Source organism: Eptatretus burgeri, chromosome 12, assembly GCF_056783735.1.
Source record: "Eptatretus burgeri isolate ZD-2024b chromosome 12, Ebu_testis_v1, whole genome shotgun sequence".
NCBI classification, from domain to species: domain Eukaryota; kingdom Metazoa; phylum Chordata; class Myxini; order Myxiniformes; family Myxinidae; genus Eptatretus; species Eptatretus burgeri.
This window is the reverse complement of record NC_140972.1, coordinates 14543597-14561800: the sequence shown is the minus strand read 5'-3', so window position 1 is coordinate 14561800 and position 18204 is coordinate 14543597. Positions and strand designations below refer to the sequence as shown.

The 18204-nt window shown below is 41.0% G+C and overlaps 1 protein-coding gene and 1 long non-coding RNA gene across 4 annotated transcripts in view; one reads left to right on the top strand and one right to left on the bottom strand.

Moving 5' to 3' along the window:
• The window catches only part of LOC147015141 (ras GTPase-activating-like protein IQGAP1), a 255416-nt gene extending 246855 nt beyond the window's left edge, over positions 1-8561 (bottom strand). The window contains exon 1 of one of the 3 annotated variants that reach the window (XM_085849639.1): positions 8392-8561. In XM_085849639.1, coding sequence (XP_085705765.1) covers positions 8392-8440 — 49 coding nt within the window. In that variant the 5' untranslated portion in view covers positions 8441-8561. The remainder of the gene's footprint in view (positions 1-8391) is intronic. The other 2 variants (XM_085849637.1, XM_085849638.1) reach the window with 2 other exon arrangements.
• On the top strand, positions 5431-17240 carry LOC147015140 (uncharacterized). Its single transcript, XR_015050221.1, has 3 exons — positions 5431-5722; positions 11417-11463; positions 16894-17240. It is a non-coding gene; the product is annotated as an uncharacterized LOC147015140 (long non-coding RNA).
• Positions 17241-18204: the final 964 nt, after the last annotated feature.

The window sequence follows — 18204 nt, the reverse complement described above, 5'->3', positions numbered from 1 at the left end:
TCACTCAAACAAACTAACTCAATCACTCACTCACACAAACTAACTCAATCACTCACTCACACAGAAGAACTCAATCACTCACTCACACAGGCTAACTCAATCACTCACTCACACAGACTAACTCAATCACTCACTCACACAGACTAACTCAATCACTCACTCACACAGACGAACTCAATCACCCACTCACACAGACTAACTCAATCACTCACTCACACAGACTAACTCAATCACTCACTCATACAAACAAACTCAATCACTCACTCAGACTAACTCAATCACTCATCATTCAAACAAACTCAATCACTCACTCACACAAACTAACTCAATCACTCACTCACACAAACTAACTCAATCACTCACACAGACTAACTCAATCACTCACTCGCACAGACTAACTCAATCACTCACTCGCACAGACTAACTCAATCACTCACTCGCACAGACTAACTCAATCACTCACTCATACAGACTAACTCAATCACTCACTCACACAAACTAACTCAATCACTCACTCATACAAACAAACTCAATCACTCACTCACACAGACTAACTCAATCACTCACTCACACAGACCAACTCAATCACTCACTCACACAGACTAACTCAATCACTCACTCACACAGACCAACTCAATCACACAGACTAACTCAATCACTCACTCACACAGGCTAACTCAATCACTCACTCACACAGATGAACTCAATCACTCACTCACACAGACTAACTCAATCACTCACTCACACAGACGAACTCAATCACTCACTCACACAGGCTAACTCAATCACTCACTCACACAGATGAACTCAATCACTCACTCACACAGACTAACTCAATCACTCACTCACACAGACGAACTCAATCACTCACTCACACAGACGAACTCAATCACTCACTCACACAGACTAACTCAATCACTCACTCACACAGACTAACTCAATCACTCACTCACACAGACTAACTCAATCACTCACTCATACAAACAAACTCAATCACTCACTCACTCAGACTAACTCAATCACTCATCATTCAAACAAACTCAATCACTCACTCACACAAACTAACTCAATCACTCACTCACACAGACTAAATCAATCACTCACTCACACAGACTAACTCAATCACTCACTCACACAAACTAACTCAATCACTCACTCACACAGACGAACTCAATCACTCACTCACACAGACTAACTCAATCACTCACTCACACAGACTAACTCAATCACTCACTCACACAGACTAACTCAATCACTCACTCACACAGACTAACTCAATCACTCACTCACACAGGCTAACTCAATCACTCACTCACACAGGCTAACTCAATCACTCACTCATACAAACAAACTCAATCACTCACTCACTCAGACTAACTCAATCACTCATCATTCAAACAAACTCAATCACTCACTCACACAAACTAACTCAATCACTCACTCACACAGACTAAATCAATCACTCACTCACACAGACTAACTCAATCACTCACTCACACAGACTAAATCAAACACTCACTCACACAGACTAACTCAATCACTCACTCACACAAACTAACTCAATCACTCACTCACACAGACGAACTCAATCACTCACTCACACTTACTAACTCAATCACTCACTCACACAGACTAACTCAATCACTCACTCACACAGACTAACTCAATCACTCACTCACACAGACTAACTCAATCACTCATCATTCAAACTAACTCAATCACTCTCACACAGACTAACTCAATCACTCACTCACACAAACAAACTCGATCACTCACTCAAACAAACTAACTTGATCACTCACTCATACGTTCACTCACTCATTCATACAAACTAACTCAATAAGTCACTCATTCAAACTAACTCAGTCACTCATACAAACGAACTCAATCACTCACTCACACAAACGAACTCAATCACTCACTCACACAAGCTTACTCAATCACTCACTCATACAAAGTAACTCATTCACTCACTCACACAAACTAACTCAATTACTCACTCTCTCATACAAACTAACTCAATCACTCATCATTCAAACTAACTCAATCACTCACTCACACAAGCTAACTCAATCACTCACTCACACAAGCTAACTCAACCGCTCTCTCATACAAACAAACTCACTCACTCATTCAAACTAACTCAATCACTCACTCACTCAAAGGAATTCAATCACTCATTCACACAAACGAACTCAATCACTCACTCATTCACACAAACGAACTCAATCACTCTCACACAAACGAACTCGATCACTCACTCAAACAAACTAACTCGATCACTCACTCAAACAAACTAACTCGATCACTCACTCAAACAAACTAACTCGATCACTCACTCAAACAAACTAACTCGATCACTCACTCATACGATCACTCACTCAATCACTCATTCATACAAACTAACTCAATCACTCTCACACAAACAAACTCAATCACTCACTCACACAAACGAACTCGATTCCTCACTCAATCACTCATTCATACAAACTAACTCAATAAGTCACTCATTCAAACTAACTCAATCACTCACTCACACAAGCTAACTCAACCGCTCTCTCATACAAACTAACTCACTCACTCATTCAAACTTACTCAATCACTCACTCAAAGGAATTCAATCACTCATTCACACAAACAAACTCAATCACTCAATCACTCACTCATTCACACAAACTAACTCAATCACTCACTCAAACAAACTAACTCGATCACTCACTCATACAAACTAACTCAATCACTCATACAAACGTGTGTGTGTGTGTGTGTGTGTGTGTGTGTGTGTGTGTGTGTGTGTGTGTGTGTGTGTGTGTGTGTGTGTGTGTGTGTGTGTGTGTGTGTGTGTGTGTGTGTGTGTGTGTGTGTGTGTGTGTGCGCGCGTGTGCGTCCTCCATAACTCCAAGACCATGAACTCTGGTGGTGTGAATATTTGCATGCATACCAAGGGAACTCCAAGGTAGTCCATGACTGAACATTGGGTGTTTGGGTTAATTTAAACACCACTTTTGAAGATGGCCTTATTTAATTATTCTTGGTCACCCCTTTGTCAGCTTGCTGATGTCTTAATTCACCATTTTTTGGCCTGCTCAACAATGCCTTGACTTGAAAAAGGCCACAACGGTTTTTTAACAATAAAGCGCTCAATTTTTTTTTTCCAACTTTCCGCATCACATCATCAAATGCCTGATCATTAAACCTTTGACTGGTTGGATTGATAGCAATGCTTAAAAACACCTGGAGACGCCAGTGCTCATGGATTTATTTCATTTCCACACATTCCATAAGTTCGAGAATCTCTTAACCTGAACCGAATTCCAAAACTTTAACTGAGCAAGTGACCTAAGCAGCAGTTCCAACTGCTAAAAATAATAATAACAATGAAAATTGTCCAACTCGCATATTGTTTGACACTTTGGGCATCTCCGGGTGCTGTTTAACCAATTTTATGTGATTATAATAACGGTAACCTCCTAATCTCACCCGACACCACTACCCGTAAGCACAATATCACGTAAAAACCTGATCCAGGGGTGGGTTGATTGATGGAGGGAAGGAATGGATGGATGGATGGATGGATAGACCAAACCAGTATTTGTAAGCCATGGAGAGACAGTAGACGGTGGTGTAAATTATTTCGTGTGTTTTCTAAATCACAGCTGTTGTCGTTTTCGAAAATAAAATTACAAATTGACATTCAAGACAATGTTAGGTGACAAAGTAAATTAAATACATAAATAAATATGTGTTCCGTTTTCTTATTTAAATCTGACAAATATCAAAATGTTACCCCTCGGAGTGGTCATGTTGAGCATCGCTCGGAGACACTCGGAGATGCACCCCTTGGTGGAGTACTTTAGACATTAGGGAAGAGCTGTTTTCAAAATCAAAGCTCATTGCAGACACTGCAGGGAATGCAATGGCAGATGAAGGAACAGCAGGTCAGGAACTGATTAATTCATCATTCATTGCTTCCTTACACCTCCCGTTTCCCCTGTGAGGTTGGAGTATCATGCGTCAACAACTGTGGAACTTTCTGTGAATCCATTTTCCATCCCATCCATCCATCTCTTCATTTGTCCTCACTCCCCTACCCCTTCTTCCTCTTTCTTCTCCCTCGCTCACCTCTCTTTCAACTTTCATGAAGTGATAAACAATGGGTGGCTGTGATAAGGTCCCACGGGTGGTTGTGTTATGGTTTGGAGGTGGTTATGTTGTGCTGTGGTATTTGTGTTGTGTTTTGAGCCCGGAGTGTCGGGAAGTGTACGAGTTGGGTGAATGGGCACTGTTTTGACAGACAGGGCTGCTGCTGGGTTCAATTCCATGGTTTGAAATTTGGGATTCAGCTCGGGTTGAGAGATTCTGGGGATTATCGCATATTGGTTGTAAAATGTGTGCTGAAATTAAATAAAGGCATGAACACTGACATCTCCGGGCATTTATAAGCATTGCAGTGGGGTGCGATGGGCTCGGGTCCGTCTGCTGGATGGGTGCTCGTTTGTCCGGTTTGCGCGTTCTCTGGCACTCCGGGCAGTATGTGACCCCCTTGGAGAGATCCAGTTTCAGAGCAAGTAAACAGGGTGGTAGCTGCAATTCAAGTCGTATACCTCAAAGGCAGCCCATGTTATAATCTCTTTAAAAATGCTACATGCTGTTTGAAAGTGACAGGTGGTTTTGCTATCCTGTTTGACCATGCTGTTTTAATGTACCCCATTTCGTTCAATTCTGTACTAAGGCTGGCAAATGGGACCATCCCCCCCCCCCCACTTCCTGTCAACCCCTCCAAAATGCAAGTACAGAACACCCACTTCAGCTCTCCACTTATCCCTCCTCTCCCTCTGTATGGTGAAGTGTCACTCTCCAGCCCCCTTTCTTGCTTCCCCCCTTCATCACCTCACACACCCCTCCCTCACCCCTCCCTCCCTCATCTTTCTCTGTCCCCACCTCCTTCCGTATTCCTGTCAGCAAAGCGACGGGTGGTATTTGCTAGTGCAAACAAAATCAATCACTCACTCATACAAACTAACTCAATCACTGCCTCACGTAATACATAAATAAACAATCCAAAGTTTGTGTTGGTGGTGGAGAGGGTAAAGTGTATATAAATAAATAATCCAATGTGTTTTTGTTGTGGAGATAGCGAAGTGTGTATAAATAATTCAAGGTGGTACGTTGGCGGTGCTGGTAGTCTGGACAAATAAACTAAATCAATGTTTTGGTCGTGGAGATGGTAAAGTATATATCAATAATTCAACGTGGTATGTGTAGGTAAAGGTGGAGGTGATAGCAAAGTGTATATAATAAATAAATAAAATAAATAATTCAAAGTGGTATGGAGGTAGAGGTAGAGGACTGGAGATGAGATATTAATAATCTATATATTATTTCTGTTGACGCATCTCCTCAAAAACTGCCGGACGGATTGTCGCCACTTTCGGCATGCAGGTGCTCTGTGGTCTAATGAACAGCATGGGCTATGTGAGATCGCGCCAGACAGACAGGTTTGGGAATTTTGGGCGATTTTCTAATCTTTACATTCGTTTGCATGGCGACATGTGACGTCACCGCTGAGAGGCGTAATTCCGTCATGACATCATCGGTCATTCGCTGACGTCATTACGTCCGTCGTCGACAGACCGTCGCTGCTGAGAGGCGTAATGCCACTCCTCGAAAACAGCGTCTGCGATGTAAAACCCTCTTCTGCACATGCTGCCTACCTCAGAAGGTGAATTTGACACAAAAAATGTAACAAGAAACATTGTATATAAAGTAAAGATTGATTTGAAATAAATATTATTGCGCCTGTTCAGTCGAGGGCTAGGCCTATATCATGTTAAACTTGCCCCATCAGACGCCAACCTTCCAGTCACACTGCAGAGGATGCAATTTCCAGTCAGACTCGCATACTCGATGACCATAAACAAATCCCAGGGCCAAACATTTGACAAACTCTGAATATACCTCCCAGCCCCTGTGTTCTCCCATGGCCAACTATAGGTTGCATTTTCACGTGCAAGAGGTTACTCCTGTATATCTATCAAGGTGGACAATAATTCCTCACAAGGACTATTCAGCAACAAGACACTCACCCAAAATGTCATCTTAAGGGAGGTCCTTTAGAAAACTAAGGAAAGGTAACCATAGCGCATCACATCCCTATTGACACCCTCCCCAGCTTCCCATAACATCAAATATTATGCCTCATCCACCTTTTGCCACCCATTCAACTCCGTGCGGAGCACGGATATATAATGCTAGTAATAATAATCATAATTGGAACCATACTCTCTACAGAGAGTGTCGGTGTTGCCGATGCAGTTTCCTGGGCTATTGGGCACAATCCTGGACGGGTCGCCACTCCGACGCAGGATACTCAAATGGCTCAATTATCCCAGCAAGCTGGTATTCATTTCGCCGACCTCGGAAGGATGACAGGCTGAGTCAACCCCCTGGTGTATTAATCCAGCGGCCAACGGGGATTGAACTCAGGACCCTAGGATCCCAAGCGGCCACCCTAACCGCTAAGACAACACCAGGCTTAGATGAGATAGTAAAGTATATAAAAATAAACAATTGAAGGTGGTATCTCACTGGAGGTGCTGGTAAAGTGCATATACTGTAAATAAATAAATGTGTTTCGGTGGGCGAGATGGTCAAGTATATTTAATTTAATTAATTAATGTGTTTCGGTGGGCAAGATGGTCGTGTAAATAAATAAATAAATAGTGTTTTGGTGGGTGAGATGGTCAAGTGTAAATAAATAAATGTTTCGGTGGACGAGATGGTCAAGTGTATTTAAATAAATTAATTAATGTTTTGGTGGGCGAGATGGTCAAGTGTATTTAATTAAATTAATGTTTTGGTGGGCAAGATGGTCAAGTGTAAATAAATAAATAAATGTGTTTCGGTGGGCGAGATGGTCAAGTATATTTAATTAAATAAATTAATTAATTAATGTGTTTAGGTGGGCGAGATGGGCAAGTATATTTAATTAAATAAATAAATTAATGTGTTTCGGTGGGTGAGATGGTCAAGTGTAAATAAATGTTTCGGTGGACGAGATGGTCAAGTGTATTTAAATAAATAAATCAATGTGTTTTGGTGGGCGAGATGGTCAAGTGTATTTAATTAAATTAATGTTTTGGTGGGCAAGATGGTCAAGTGTAAATAAATAAATAAATAAATGTATTTCAGTGGGCGAGTTGGTCGTGTAAATAAACAAATAAATAAATGTGTTTCGGTGGGCGAGATGGTCAAGTATATTTAATGAAATAAATAAATTAATGTGTTTGGGTGGGTGAGATGGTCAAGTGTAAATAAATAAATGTTTCGGTGGACGAGATGGTCAAGTGTATTTAAATAAATAAATTAATGTTTTGGTGGGCAAGATGGTCAAGTGTAAATAAAGAAATAAATAAATGTATTTCGGTGGGTGAGATGGTCATGTGTATATAAATAAATAAATGTTTCGGTGGGCGAGACGGTCAAGTATATTTAATTAAATAAATAAATTAATTAATGTGTTTCAGTGGGTGAGATGGTCGTGTAAATAAATAAATAAATAAATAAATGTGTTTCGGTGGGTGAGATGGTCATGTGTATATAAATAAATAAATAAATAAATAAATAAATAAATGTGTTTCGGTGGGTGAGATGGTCATGTGTATATAAATAAATAAATAAATAAATAAAGTGTTTCGGTGGGTGAGATGGTCGTGTATATAAATAAATAAATAAATGTGTTTCGGTGGGTGAGATGGTCATGTGTATATAAATAAATAAATGTGTTTCGGTGGGTGAGATGGTCATGTGTATATAAATAAATAAATGTGTTTCGGTGGGTGAGATGGTCATGTGTATATAAATAAATAAATAAATAAATAAAGTGTTTCGGTGGGTGAGATGGTCGTGTATATAAATAAATAAATAAATGTGTTTCAGTGGGTGAGATGGTCATGTGTATATAAATAAATAAATAAATAAATCAAAGTGGTTGACCCTACGCGAGTCGCGGTGACTGAAAGGTGTGAATATAAATAAATAATTGTTCCCCAAATCAGACAATCCTGGACCATGTTGTCCTCCAGTCATTTTGTTTAATTATAACAATTCCGAAATAAAACCGCGAGTCCCTTGACTTTTGGTCCCGATGTCAAAAATCATTCGACGTGGTTTATGCTATAACGAAGTAAGATATCGCATTACATACGTGTGGCGAATACGGAACGAGGTGCGTCCCGTCGTTTTCGAGTGAAGCCTCCCAACGGACGGACGGACGAACAGTTCCCAAAATATCAAACTTTACACCGAATTGTAAATTTTCTCTCAGCCACAAACAAGGTGTACATTCGCACCGGCACTCGCGCCAAAAAAAAATGTCCCCGTGTAACTCACAGCCGTAATAAGGTCGAGCTAAGCCATCGATCTCCTCGCTTTGGGACATCGCGATAAAGGGAGAGCGGCGCGCAGGTAACAACACCCTCCGTCTCGAGCTACGACCGGCAGCAGCCGCAGTCCGGCGATCTGGTCCAACCTCCGACAAGCCCCGCCCACCTTTCACGCTCCGCCTCTTCTTGTTCTATTTTCCGCGCGCTCGACCATCATTGGGCAGTCGGGCAATGTGGGAGGAGCCAAGACGAGACGAACGTGATTGGACGCATCATGGGCAATGACGCGCGTCGGATTATTTTTGGTTTCGGAGCCGAAAGTCTTGGGACGCGCGATTTTATTTCGGAATTTTCAAATCTAAATAAAAACGGAACAATAGTACAGAGGGTGACACACTGACACATGTTGTTGTTTTTTTGAGGCAATTATTTATTTATATACACTGACTGAACCATCATCGCTGCCGACTAACCTCAAATTGTTTATTTATTATGTACAGTTGGACCGAAAAGTTTGCAAACACTTGGGCAGAATACAGTTGACTTCCATTTATACCTCCTTTCTCTACAATAATCATAATTCTTTGCATTCCGAGAACAATTTATGCCTGGTGTTGGCGTAATGTTTATGGTGGTGGGCTTGTGATCCTCGGTTCCTGAGTTCAAATCTTGCTCATCCATTGAATTAATACCAGGTGGGGTTGACTCTGCCTGTCATCCTTCCGAGGTCGGCAAAATGAGTGCCAGCATGCTGGTATCCTGTGTCGGAGTGGCGACCCATCCATAATTGTACCCAATAGCCAAGGAGACTGCTTGAGCAGCACCAACGCTCTGCACGGAGTATGGTCCCAATCTTCTCCTCCGATAACAATTTAAACCATTCTCCTTTGTTTCTATCAAGGGTTTCTGCAACTTTTGTACTTTGGATGATTTTATTCACAGTTTAATTCATGATGTGACAAAAATAGCGTGTCAAAAGTTTACATACAGCACACTCAAATATCGTCTAATACTTTGTTACATAGCCTTTAACCTTTAGAACTTCAGTCAGTGTTGTAGGATACCCATCAATCAGCTTCTTACAATTCTCTCAAGGTATTTTAACCCATTCTTATTGACAGTGTTGGTCGAGTTCAGTCAAATTGATGAGTTTCCTCTTTTGCACTCTCTTTTTCAATTCGTCCACAAATTCTCCATTGGATTGAAGTCTGGACTTTGAGCTGCCCATTCCAAAACATCAACCTTGTTCTGCTGAAGCCATCCAGCAACCAATTTGGAAGTATGCTTGGGGTCGTGGTCATGTTGGAAGGTCCAGCGACGTCCGAGGTTCAGCTTTCGAGCGGACTGCTTCAGGTTCCCTTGGAGAAATTCCAAGTAGTCTTCGTTCTTCATGGTTCCATCTATCTTATCCAGTGCTCCTGGACTACTATCAGCAAAACATCCCCATAGCATGATGCTGCCACCACCATGCTTCACCCTGGGTATTGTGTTCTTCGGTTTGAAGGCCTCTCCCTACTCTCGCCAGACGTACTGTTGGTCATTGTGGCCGAAAAGTTCCATCTTTGTTTCATCAGACCAAAGGGCACTCCGCCAGAAGCCTCTATCTTTGTCCTTGTGCTTTCTTGCATATTTCAGCCTGGCTTCGCAATGGCGTTTTTGAAGGAGGAGCTTCCTTCGTGCTCTGCAGCCTCTTAGTCCGTTTCGGTGCAGGACCCTCTGGACGGTGGACAGTGACACCTTCGTCCATGAAGCCTCCAATTATTGACACAGGTGTTTCTTGGTAGTCTTGGGGTTGAGGCACACCTTTCTGACCAATGCCCTCTCATCGGTTGGTGTCAACTTGGACTTCCGGCCTGATCTTGGAAGGATCTTGGTTGTGCCGAGGTCCATATACTTCCGCACAATCGTCTGGACAGATGACCGTGGCACTTCTCGTTGCCGAAGCATGGCCCCTTGAGAAGTCCCTGACTTGTGCAACTGTATAATGCTCTTCTTCAGGTCGTGAGAGTATTCTTTTGCATTCCCCATGCTGGCTCAAGTGGAAATAGGGCCTGAATAGGAAACCTAGGCCCTTTATACAGCCTTGGGAGCACTAGCTGACCTATTACATAACAATTATATAATCAGCAAAGAGTGGGGGACACAATACCAGTGATCGAAGGCCATTTCAGAACATTCTAGGCCTTTTGAAAGCCAACCATGCAGCAAGTCACCTTGGTGTATGTAAACTTTCGACCCGCTATTTTTTGTCACATCATGAATTAAACTGTGAATAAAATCATCCAAAGTACAAAAGTTGCAGAAACCTTTGATAGAAATAAGGGAGAATGATTGAAATTGTTCGAGGAGGAGGAGATTGTGACCATGTCCCTTGCAGAGCGTTGGTGCTGCTCAAGCAGTCTCCTTGGCTATTGGGTACAATCTTGGACGGGTCGCCACTCCAACACAGTTACCAGCATGCTGGCACTCATTTTGCCGACCTCGGAAGGATGACAGCCTGAGTCAACCCCACCTGGTATTAATTCAACAGCTGAGCACGATTTGAACTCAGAACCCGAGGATCCCAAGCCCATCACCCTAACCATGAAGCTGACACCAGGCATAAATTGTTCTAGGAATGGAAAGAATTATGATTATTGTGGAGAAAAGAGATATAAATGGAAGTCAACTGTATTCAGCTCAAGTGTTTGCAAACTTTTGGGCCTGACTGTACCTTTTAACCTTTCGACATGTTGATATTGTTGAATTTTATAAGTAGTCAAGTGGGATTGTTTAATCAATCTCAATATGCATATCAGAGTATTAAATGGGGGTCTCGAGGACGCTTTGCTTGTTTGTCTCCAAAGGCTGCACAATCATCTATTCTACCTGGATAATCACATATCTTTTGTTAGATCAGTATTTATTACCTTCGACAGAGGAGAGGGGGATTGCGTTTGGATCCATTTGTTAATTGTGAAAATCGAATATTTTTCAAGTAGTACATTGGTTGTGTGTGTTATTCTGTCTGTTTGTCTGTCAATCGCCTACAGGTCACGATTCTAAATGGATCGTCATGAAACTTCACCAAGTTCTAGAGGTGAGAAGCCCATCGATTTTGTGGTCAAAGGTCAAAGGTCATGTTGAGGTCGAATTTCAGAAATCGTCGTTTTTCATCTGATTGATTTGAAAGTTGAACAGGATTTGCATATTGCGTCACTGAATTGGGAAACCAACTATTTGAGGTCAAAATGCCAAAGGTTAACTCAAGGGCAAACTTCTAAAATCATCACTTTTCAACTGAAAAATTGCCATTTTACATCCAATCAACTTGGAAGTCGAATAGGATTTGCATACTCCATCACGTAATTTGGAAACCAACTATTTTTGAGGTCATAAGGTCAAAAGTCAACTCAAGGTCAAACTTATAAAATCATTAATTTCTATCTGAAAAATAATCAATTTTCATCCGATCAATCTGAGTGTTGATTAAGATTGTGAATTTGAGAGACTGCAACAGGCGGTCTGGGGACTGCAACGATAGTACCGAACAAGTTTCTGAGTACAATTATTTGGGCATGGTGATCGATAACAAATTGAAATGGAGCAATAATTCCCAAGTGTTTGATGGCAAAACAAAGCAATGATTATACTTACTAGTGCATGCCCGTACGTACGTGGCCGTACGTGCAAAAAAAAACAAAAATATATATTAAAAAAAACATTCAAACCGCGTGCCAGAAACAACAACTACACAGGCCATTCCTTCGCTCTCGCGTGCCCGTACGTGCATGGCCATACGTGCGTGGCCATACGTGCAAAAAAAAAAAAACTTTCAAACCGCGTGCCAGAAACAACCGCACAGGCCGTTCCTTCGCTCAAAAAAAACTTTCAAGCAGCGTGCCAGAAACAACAACCACACAGGCCGTTCCTTCACTCGTATGCCCGTACGTGCGTGGCCGTACGTGCAAAAAAAAAAAAACTTTCAAACCGCGTGCCAGAAACAACCACACAGGCCATTCCTTCACTCAAAAAAAACTTTCAAACAGCGTGCCAGAAACAATAACCACACAGGCTGTTCATTTGCTCTCGCGTGCCTGTACGTGCATGGCCGTAGTGCAAAAAAATAAAAAAAAACTTTCAAACAACCACACAGGCAGTTCCTTTGCTCTCGCGTGCCCGTACGTGCGTGAACGTATGTGCGTGGCCGCACGTGCAAAAAAAAAAAAACTTTCAAACAATCACACAGGCCGTTCCTTCACTCTCGTAAACGACGACTGGATTGGGGCATTGTGTTTATCTATAAATGCGCATAAGAAATCGAGAAATTATTAGAATACGGTAAGTCATCACTATCCAGAAGTCCGTACGTTGTAACCCGTAATGGGGAACGCGCTCTAACTTGGCCATAACTTGGGAACCACTTGTCCGATTAATTTCAAACCTTTTGAAAGGCAAACAAATAGAGATTTCTGGAATTTTCGATAGAAGATAGATACTGTGGGTGCAAAACGCCGAGCAACGTGTCCTGTCATTGGTAACTAAGGCGCCTTTCCCCATCGGCCACGCCTATGCAGCAACGTGTCCTGTCATTGGTTTGGTAAATAAATGGCCATAACTTGGGAACCACTTGTCCGATTAATATCAAACCTTGAAAAGGCACATACTCAGGTCCCCAGCAATATACCTGGCAAGTTTCAATTAGATCGGACCAGTGGTTGTCGAGAAACAGCGGTAACAGACAGACAGACAGACAGACACACAGAGATTGCTGGAATTATAAATAGATTAGTTAAATGAAAGAGTTTCATGCCAATAATATCATTATGGTTCTTTTCTGTCAATCCTTGATTCAAAGTATTCTTACTTTCAATTTGATATGTACATTTGGTAATTTGTCAACAGAGAATGTTAAGAAATTAGAAAGAACCATGAAGATTGCTGAGCATGTAATATGGATAAACTTTCCCTCAATCTGCACCTTGTATGAGAAACGTGTTGTGTTGAAGGTTCACAGGACAACGCAGGACCCATCAGACCCATTTCATGTTTACTCCACACATGTGAAGCAAGAAGTGGGGTTAAGCAATTGGTTCATATCCATCCATCGGTCTGTCCACAAACGTCAGTTTATGATAGAGGAACAACTTAATTAAATCGAATGGCCTATTTTTGAACACAAATTGGAACATTAACAGTAGGGTAGTCGGGGAGAGCGGTGAAAGGGTAAATGGGGTAAGTTAAGCCATCCCCCACTGGAAGTGCCAGTATCGAGAAAGCTGAAAGGTGGCGCCATCTACCAATATAAAACACAATGTGTATTTGTGTGTTTGTTTGTCCCCCTTTATAAGGATGTTTTAAGTCGAGTTTTTAAGACCAATCTTTCAACACAACTGTGTGTACACTACGGTGTATTCTCAGGATAAAAAATTATGTCTCTTTTGTTGGAAATGTAGATGGTGACTTGCAACTGGGCATCAATGGCAGTGTACAGAAACTTAAAAATAAAATAACAATAAATACAAGGATCAGGGAGGTGAAATTATCTGCATGTGATGTGTAACGCAGGCGGAGTAAAACGAGTGTTCATTTACGTACGTTGGATGTCAAATAAATAAAGATACAAGCCGGTAGGTGGCGATGGGTCGCCGAGCATGGAAACTATAAGATATAGAGCAAAATGGATGTCATATAGCGGATAGGGAATCATCTTAAGATGATGCATATCAAATCTCATCCAGTTCCATCTACTGATAACTACTCGGTATCCATTTGAATGAAAAGTACCGAAAATGCGGTTTGAAATCGGAAATCCCCAAAGTTCGAGGGGGTGCTGTGGGTGAACAAAGATCTAAATCGAAAATCCGGCTCGATTGTTTGTGCACAATGTATTCCAGATGATTAGTGTGAATTTTCATGACCATCCAACCATAACCCGAGGAGGAGTAGCATTTGGCACGAAGGCATCTCCAGCTCTCGCATATTATCGATTTTTGCACTAATTGACCTTTGACCCCTGACCCAAGCGAAATCGGTCAATATGTCCTGAGGCAAAGTTGTAGTACTCATTTAGTACCATGAACCTGCAAAGTTTCATTCGTATCGATGCACTCACCTGGTCGTGAGGGGGCCTTCAATTTTCGCCAATTTTCACACATACTCTAATTGTAGGGGGTGTTGCAGGTAAAGTATTCCATACATCACAAAAACTGGAATATATTTTATCGAGCATCACCTGTAGATCATTCGTGCCAAATTTCATAACCCTACGTGGGATAATGGCTTTCGGAATTGATTTTGCGTGAATGGTACCGATTTTGAAGGTTTTTTGGTTGTTGCTAGGGAACCAAAGCATCCCCAGCAACCATCACAATTTCCAAAGCACGAGGTCATAAGATGTATCTACCACCCGAGTTTGGTCAAAATCCGCCCACGTTTACTACCAATTATGCTGATGACAAACGAACAAACATCCAAACAAACAGACAGAATTACTGATAATAAGGGTCACCTATTTCGGCGACCCAATAAGAACACCTGATGCGAGGCCGAGGCTTCAGTCTTTGGCACGCTCATGAGGCTGTACCGTCAAAATGAAACATCCTAGAAGATAAAGAAAATAGGGTAACATTTACACAGGTAGTGTTTTAAAATGACACTTCTTGTATGAAACATCATATCTTCCGGTCACTGAATATTTCAAATAATAGAATTCCAACCCATCATTTTTGATGAGCTTTCACACTAGTCTATTCATAACAAGTCACATATTTTTCATGTTGATGTCAGGAAAAATCAGTTTTAGATGAAGTATAAATATGCAGTGAAGAAAATCCGACGATGGGCTAAAAAAAGTAGAACTTGCTGAAACAGGTACATGTGGTTTCCTAATATAATTACTCTTAAGATTTCGCCTAATCCTTAGGGGGCAACCAATAATTGGTATCTCATAATCATCTCATCTATCCTCTTCGGGCCAAGTGGCCCAGAAGGCTGCAGTGCGTACTCTCCAGTCTGCCCTGTTTCTGGCTATCGGCTTGGCTTCCTCCCATGATCTCCATCCTATCTCTTTTCCTTCTTTTTCCACTGTTCTCCTTCAGGTTGTTCTCGGACATCCCACTTTCCTTCGGGCTTCCATGACGATGCCATCATACAGTTGTTATCATCTTTCATTCTCAGCACGTGCCCAAAACATTTCCATATCCTGGTCTTCACTTCATCACTAATCTTCATTACTTTAATTATTTTGAGTATTTCTTTGTTTGATATGAGGTACGGCCATCTGACTTTTAATCTCCTTCGCAGACATTTGAACATAAATATGTCAAGTTTCCGTTTGTCCCTCCATTTATCTTCCAAGCCTCGCATCTATATAATAGCACTGATTTGACAAGTGAGTTGAAGTCTTCATTTGGTTTTTTTTTTTTTTTTTTTTTTTTTTTTTTGTATACCTTGGTCGAGGCTCGTATGAGAGCTAACACACAACTCACAGCAAGGAGGCATGAGACAAGAGGGGCGGGAGTGGAAGGGACAAAACATTGGGGAACAGACACAGGTGAACTGTGGAAGGGAGAGGGATGGGGATGGGACGGGGAACATGGCGAGGGGAAGATGGACATTAAAGGGACTTTCAGGAAGGAAAGCAGGAGAATTGAAGGAAGTGGGCTTGGGTGGATTATCGGGGGTAGAAAAGATCGAGGATTTGGATGGGGGAAGATAAGAGGTGGTGGTGAACAGCTGTTTTGAAAGCCTGAAGGGAAGAATGGGAAAGAATAGAGTGAGGAAGTTTATTCCAAAGGCGGGAAAAAAGAGGAATGAATGTATAATTTATACATTTTCAATGTATAAATGCTTGAGCTCCATAATTGCTTGAGTTTCATGGAAGATACCATAGCCCATAGCTTACATCTTCTGTTCCTAACAAATTCTGTTCCTAACATCTTCTTCCCCTCCTTGTTTATTGACGATGGCCCCCAAAATAAGTGTACTCAACTTCATTTAGATGCTTGTCTCCAATTTGAATTCTTTCGTTCCTTTTACTATCTATCCTCAAAATCTGTTTTCTTCTTGGTTATTTTGAGCCCGGTTTTTGATGCAAATTTATCCTTCTTTTTTTAAACTTTTGTTTGCATACGTTGGTAGTTGGATGACAAAAGGGAAATGTTGTCAGCAACGTATAAGTCCTTGGAGTTTGGTTGTAATATAAACTTCCACTTAATCCTTACTGGTATAAAAAGGTACATTTAGTGTTTTATAATAACATCAAATCATGTAACCTTTTATCATGGCCTGTTCGATTCAGCTACAACTCATAAGTTGGGCAGACTAATCTAAAGTATTTAATGGTACACTGCACTGCAGGGTAAGTTGAGCCAGTCAAAGTGGGGCAAATTGAGCCACGGATCAACTTACCCCATGTTTTAATCACATGATTAAATAGTTCTTCGTGTTTTAAATTGTTGGTTTTTTAACATGAATATAAAGTTCGGGTTGAGTGGATTCTGACACAATTTTTCAACCAAATCTAAAGGACGAAGCATACTTTCCAAGGGATGACCTCATCCACAAACTTCCGAAGCCAAATACAGTCGGAGGATCTGCCCGAAGATCTTGTCAACTGGTGTTTGAATGTAGCCAGAGCAAATGGAATCTAACGTAGGATATGCACTGAACTTGAACTTGTTTCACCATTTTGAATTGCATGATTGTTATTTTAAAATTTTAATGTTTCTCTCTGTAGCCATTTTTGAGAAGATCAGTTTGATGTTTCCAATTTGTATCAAAACATCATTTGTTCGAGTTTTAAGCTATCATTGTACAGTCGTCAACTGAGGCTGAACAGTCCACCAAACTACTGAATATGTCATTATAAATCAATAAACTGTGTCTGTAAAATATTTTGTGAGTTAAATATCTTTTTCTGTAATCACCTTTTTTGTCAAATGCTGCGGATCAACTTACCCCAGTCCGTGGATCAAGCTACCTCATTGATGGGGGTAAGTTGAGCCACCCGAGTGTTTTTTTATTTTTTAACTTTTTCATCTGGACACTGGTGTTGATCCTGCACAGCTGATTATGGTCTACACACTGTGCACTTGTACTTGCTGTGCAAAACAAGATATATGTCATCTTTGACAATGCAATACATTGGACTCGAGACAATCATCATCAAAAAGTTGCTCAACTTACCCCCCCCCCCCCACCCCCTTGTCTCTGAATTTGTCCTGATTGTACATGCACAGATATCGGTGAGATAATTTTTTTTACCAGTGAAGCCGTTTCAACATTTGGGTTCCTTCCATCCGTCTTGCAAATATGAAGAAGAAGAACCTTTCTAACCCACCATGTTTAATTCAAAAGGGTTATAAAGTGTAATTATAGAGAGTTCTAAGGGGTTCTTAAGGGTAATTCTAATGAGTAATTCCAATAAGTTCTAAAGGTTAATTCTCAAGGGTTCTAAAGGGCAATTCTAATGGGTTCCAAAGGGTAATTCTTATGTGTTCTAAAGGGTAATTTTTATTGGTTCTAAAGGGTTCGAAAGGGGAATTGTAAAGGATTCTAAAGGGTCATTCTCAAGTATTCTAAAGGGTAATTCTAAAGGGTACTTAAGGGTAATTCTAATGGGTAATTCCAATAAGTTCTAAAGGTTAATTCTCAAGGGTTCTAAAGGGCAATTCTGATGGGTTCTAAAGGGTAATTCTTATGGGTTCTAAAGGGTAATTTTTATGGGTTCTAAGGGGTTCTAAAGAGTAATTCTCAAGTATTCTAAAGGGTAATTCTAAAGGGTTCTTAAGGGTAATTCTAATATGTTCTAAAGGGTAATTCGAAAGGTTCTAAAGGG